This window comes from Manacus vitellinus, unplaced genomic scaffold, assembly GCF_001715985.3.
Source record: "Manacus vitellinus isolate BGI_N305 unplaced genomic scaffold, ASM171598v3 scaffold_114_pilon, whole genome shotgun sequence".
Lineage (NCBI taxonomy): Eukaryota > Metazoa > Chordata > Aves > Passeriformes > Pipridae > Manacus > Manacus vitellinus.
The window spans coordinates 160,182-165,272 of record NW_021938861.1 but is presented as its reverse complement, the minus strand read 5'-3'; the positions used below and the strand labels follow the sequence as shown (position 1 = coordinate 165,272).

The 5,091-nt window shown below is 54.6% G+C and overlaps 2 protein-coding genes across 2 annotated transcripts in view; one reads left to right on the top strand and one right to left on the bottom strand.

The window, feature by feature from the left end:
- The window catches only part of PLEKHJ1 (pleckstrin homology domain containing J1), an 8,496-nt gene extending 8,360 nt beyond the window's left edge, over positions 1–136 (bottom strand). The window contains exon 1 of the mRNA XM_029965657.1: positions 59–136. Coding sequence (XP_029821517.1) covers positions 59–136 — 78 coding nt within the window. The remainder of the gene's footprint in view (positions 1–58) is intronic.
- A 925-nt stretch (positions 137–1,061) lies between these two features.
- SF3A2 (splicing factor 3a subunit 2) overlaps positions 1,062–5,091 on the top strand; it is a 7,109-nt gene continuing 3,079 nt past the window's right edge. Inside the window, exons 1-6 of the mRNA XM_029965656.1 lie at positions 1,062–1,227; positions 2,062–2,133; positions 2,417–2,463; positions 3,211–3,320; positions 4,108–4,157; positions 4,873–5,013. Coding sequence (XP_029821516.1) covers positions 1,102–1,227; positions 2,062–2,133; positions 2,417–2,463; positions 3,211–3,320; positions 4,108–4,157; positions 4,873–5,013 — 546 coding nt within the window. The 5' untranslated portion in view covers positions 1,062–1,101. The remainder of the gene's footprint in view (positions 1,228–2,061; positions 2,134–2,416; positions 2,464–3,210; positions 3,321–4,107; positions 4,158–4,872; positions 5,014–5,091) is intronic.

Genomic DNA, 5,091 nt, shown 5'->3' with positions numbered 1-5,091 from the left:
GGGAAGTGACCCTTGGGGAGGTGTTGGGAGGTGTTTGAGGGGTGGGTTTGACCCTTACTGGGGGTGCTTGAGGGGGCTTGATCCTCGCTGAGGAGTTGGTGGGTATCTGGGGGGGCTTTCGCCCTTGCTGAGGCATTGGGGAGTGTTTGAGGGTGCCTTTAACAGCTGCTGAGGTGTTGGGGGGCACGTTTATGGGGTTGACCCTTGCTGGGGATGTTTGGGGGCCTTGATCCTCACTGAGGGCCTGAGAGTGTTTTGAGGGGAGGTTTTCACTGTTTCTAGGGGACTGAGGTGTTTTTGGCGCTTTGATGTTTGCTGGGGTGTGTTTGAGGGGTCCTTTGACCCTTGTTGGGGTGTTGGGGGGTGCTTGATGGGGGGCTTTGACCATTGCTGAGGGGCAGGAGGTGTGTGAGGGGAGACCGATCCTTCCTGAGGGGCTGAGGGGTGTCTGATGGGAAGGATTTGACCCTTGCTGAGGGGCTGGGCATGTTTGGGGGGCTTTGGCCCTGCTGAGGGCACTGGGGGTGTTTGAGCAGACCACTCTGTGGTGTGGGAGGTGTGGGGGGGGCTCTGGCCTTACTGAGGGCAGGGGGCACTCCAGGACCTCACCTGGGGGTTGGGGACACTGCACAGAGTCCGTGACCCTGCTGGGGGACGTGGGGGGCTCTGACCCTCTCAGGGGGTTTTTGCTGTGTGGGGGAGGCTCTGGAGCTTTGGGGGGCTGGTGGAGGAGCCCCAAACCTTGGTAGAGAGGGGGGAGGTTCTGGGGCTGTTTGTGCCATCAGGTGAGGGTGGGAGGCTCCTTTTTGGGGGGATGTGTCTGTGTGTGGAAGTGTCTGAGGAGATGGAAAGGGCTCTGGGGGTTGTTTTTCTGGATCATTTTACTTGTGTTTCCTGAGTGGGTGGTGCCAGACCCTCTCCATGTGGAATCTCATCCCATAGCATGTTCCCAGGGCATCTTTGGGGTTCTCATCCCGTGTCCTCACTGACGGGGCTGAACACTCTGTGACCTCAGGTCCAGTTACCACTCACAATGCTTCTCCTCCTTTTGTGCAGACTCTCTCTTTCTCCAGAGGGGGCTGAAGCCCAGAATTCCCCACCATGGATTTCCAGCACCGCCCTGGAGGGAAGACGGGCAGCGGCGGCGTCGCCTCGGCCTCGGAGAGCAACCGGGACCGGCGGGAGCGGCTGCGGCAGCTGGCCCTGGAGACCATCGACATCAACAAGGTGGGGACACCCCTGCCACCAGCCCAGGGTGCTCCAAGCCCCCTCCAACCTGGCCTTGGACACTCCCAGGGATGGGGCAGCCACAGCTGCTCTGGGCAACCTGTGCCAGGGCCTCCCCACCCTCACAACCAAGAATTCCTTCCCAATATCCCATCTCACCCTGCCCTCTGGCACTGGGAAGCCATTCCCCTTGTCCTGTCCCTTCATCCCTTGTCCCAAATCCCTCTCCAGCTCTCCTGGAGCCTCTTTAGGCCCTGGAAGGGGCTCCTAGGTCTCCCTGGAGCCTTCTCTTCTCTGAGTGGTGGATGGAGTTTAAATACTTGTGTCTCTGGGAATGTGGGGTTTGAATGAGGAACGTTTGGGATGGGGCTGACAGGGAGGTGCCAGCACTTTGTATTCAAGTTATTTCCTGTCTCCTCAGGACCAGTTTGTACTTTGCCATTTCTCGGTGCAGTTGGGAACTCTGGCACTGGTGCCCAGAGCTGCTGTTGAGTCTCTCTGTTTCCATCATCCTAAAGCTCTGTTGTGTTGATTTAAATTCTGAACTCAGTTCTGGAATCATAGAACCATAAAATAACCGGAGTTGGAAGGGACCCACGAGGATCACCAGTCCAACCCCTGGCCCTGCACAGACACCCCAACAATCCCCCCCGTCCCTCAGAGCGTTGTCCAAACCCTCCTGGAGCTCTGGCAGCCTTGGGGCCGTGCCCACTGCCCTGGGGAGCCTGGGCAGCACCTGACCAGTTCTTCCTGTGCAGAACTCTGCAGTATTTTGGTTATCCTGTTGCTTTGCCATGGATTTTCCTTGTAACTTGTCAATCATTCTCTTCCCAGGACCCCTATTTTATGAAAAATCACTTGGGCTCCTACGAGTGCAAGCTCTGCCTGACACTGCATAACAACGAGGTGAGGGAGCACCTGCCTGGCCTGATCCCAGCAGCAGGAATTTTGGGATAACAGTACCTTCAGGTGCCAGAACCTGGGCTGTGACTGCTGAGAGATGAGGGGTGGGCAGAGCCTCGTGTGTTAAACCTGACAGCTGAGCAGTTGAGAGCAGTGTGCTCTCAGTGAGAATCCTCTGTGCTGAGGGTGCAAACACCCTTGTCAGTGTGAGACACAGCCTCTCTGAGACAAGAATCTTTCAGTCCTGCCTTCATTTAACTTTCTTCTACCTTGGTTTTTATTTCAGGGGAGTTACTTAGCACATACACAGGGGAAGAAGCATCAGACCAATTTGTAAGTCATTCTCTACCATAACTTTATTCATTACTGGAGCACTTTAAAATGATGATTGTGTTCATCTATGAACCTTTAACCCCATTAAAATGATGATTGTGTTCATCTGTCAACCCTTAACTGTGTTACACAACAGCACACAGGTCCTGAATGTTCTGTGATTCCTGCTGAGCAGCCTGGCACCAGCCAGGAGGTTCAGCCTGGATCTGCTCCAAAAATGAGGCTGAAAATCTCAATTTCAAGCTCAAAAGTTCAAACCCAGTTGTGGAATTTCTGAAGGAAAAGGGAGAAAGAGTTTTAAAAGCAAATTTTCTGAGTCTAGTAAAAAGAGCTCTGCCTGCCAGAGCTCAGGGGGCGTTTGGACAACGCTCTGAGGGACAGGGTGGGATTGTTGGGGTGCCTGTGCAGGGCCAGGGGTTGGACTGGATGATCCCTGTGGCTCCCTTCCAACTCGGGATATTCCAGGATTCTGTGATCTGCATTTGTCAGTACAGGTTGGGAGAAGTTTATAAGTTTTATTTTAAGGAATCCAGTTTACTTTGCTTTAGCTGTGGGGTTTGTTCTCTTTAATGTCAAGAATTAAGTCTTCTCAAATGCACCAAGATCATCTCGGGGTGGGGAATTGAGTGACAGCCTTTGGGGAGGGGAAGGATGGATACACTGGGGAAGGGAAGTAGGTTTTCCAGGCATGATTCCTTTGGAAGCAAGTGCAGGTAATAACCCTTCCATTTTGAAATTCCTGCCCAGGGCCCGGCGAGCTGCCAAGGAAGCCAAGGAAGCCCCTGCCCAACCTGCCCCAGAGAAGGTCAAAGTGGAAGTGAAGAAATTTGTGAAAATTGGGCGCCCAGGTTACAAAGGTGGGTCGGGGGGTGCCCGGGAGGTGCCCGTGGGCAGCACCTGCAGTGCTGGGATGTGAATTGTTAATTAGCCTTTTTAGCAGCTCTGCCCATGAATGAGAGCTGGGCTCTCTCCTGGGATACTTTATTGTTTGAATTGCCTGTATCCAACCTAAACTTCTCCTGGGACAACTTGGGGCCATTCCCTCTCCTCCTGTCCCTTGTTCCCTGGCAGCAGAGCCAACCCCGTCCAGCTCCCCCCTCCTGTCAGGGGGTTGCAGAGCCAGAAGGTCCCCCCTGAGCCTCCTTTGCTCCAGGCTGAGCCCCCCCAGCTCCCTCAGCTGCTCCTGCTGCTCCAGCCCCTTCCCCAGCTCCGTTCCCTTCCCTGCACACGCTCCAGCCCCTCACTATCCTTCTTGTCATGAGGCCCCCAAAGCTGGATACAGTAGCATCACAGGATCCCAGGATGGTTTGGTTTGGAAGGGACCTTAATGCCCATCCCATTCCAACCCCCTGCCATGGGCAGGGACACCTTCCACCAGCCCAGGTTGCTCCCAGCCCTGTCCAGCCTGGCCTTGGACACTTCCAGGGATCCAGGGGCAGCCACAGCTGCTCTGGGCAACCTGTGCCAGGGCCTCCCCACCCTCACAGCTGTAGCTTTGGATAAAGAAAATGTGACATTTTGTTTGATAAATGGGAGAAAAATCTTGTAATGTTTTGTTGTTGGAAACTTTATGCTTCCTGGGGCAGAATAATGCTGCTCCAACCCTGCTGTGGGATGTTCTCAGCTTCCCTATTTTCCTTACAGTGACCAAACAGAGAGACCCTGAAACAGGCCAGCAGAGCCTTCTCTTCCAGGTAAGGGCAGGGTGAAAATTCTCAGTGTCAGAGTTATCCAAGTAAAACTGCTGCTGAGTGAGCAGATCCTTGCTGGATCCGTGAAATAAATAATAATCATAAAAGTCCTTACCTTCCTAGTTTTTACAGCTGACTGTGTTGAACAAATCCCCGAGCACAGCTGTCAAGCTGGGTAGTGGAAGGGGCAGGAGTTGGAACGAGATGATCACAGAATCAGGGAATGGTTTGGGTTGGAAGGGGCTTTAAAGATCATCCAGTTCCAACCCCTGTCATGGGCAGAGCCACCTTCCATTAGGTCAGGTTATTCCTGGCTCCAACCTGGCCTTGGACACTTCCAGGGATGGGGTGGCAATCAGTTCCCACTGAATGGCCCTTACTAACCCAGCCGTGATTCTCTGATCATGGGCAGGGACACCTTTCACTGTCCCAGGCTGCTCCAAGCTCTGTCCAGCCTGGCCTTGGACACTTCCAGGGCTGGGGCAGCCACAGTTTCTCTGGGTGACCTCTGCCAGACCCTCACAGGGAACAATTTCCTCTTCATTTCCCCTCTTTCCATTTGAGTTGTTTACAGTCCCTCCCAACCCGAACATGCCGGGATCCCAGCCTGTTCCCTGCGGTGTTTCTTGGGAACTACTCTCCACATGCCCACCTCGAGGGCTGTGTTTGGTGCTGGGGGTGGCAGGGGGATGTTTCTCACAGTGCCCTGTCCCCCCAGATCGATTACCCCGAGATTGCCGAGAGCATCATGCCCCGGCACCGGTTCATGTCGGCCTACGAGCAGCGCATCGAGCCCCCCGACCGGCGCTGGCAGTACCTGCTCATGGCAGCCGAGCCCTACGAGACCATCGCCTTCAAGGTACCCTGGCACACTGCCCTCTCTGCCCACGTATTTCCAAGTGAATTTGCAGATGACACCAAGCTGGGGGGGGAGTGT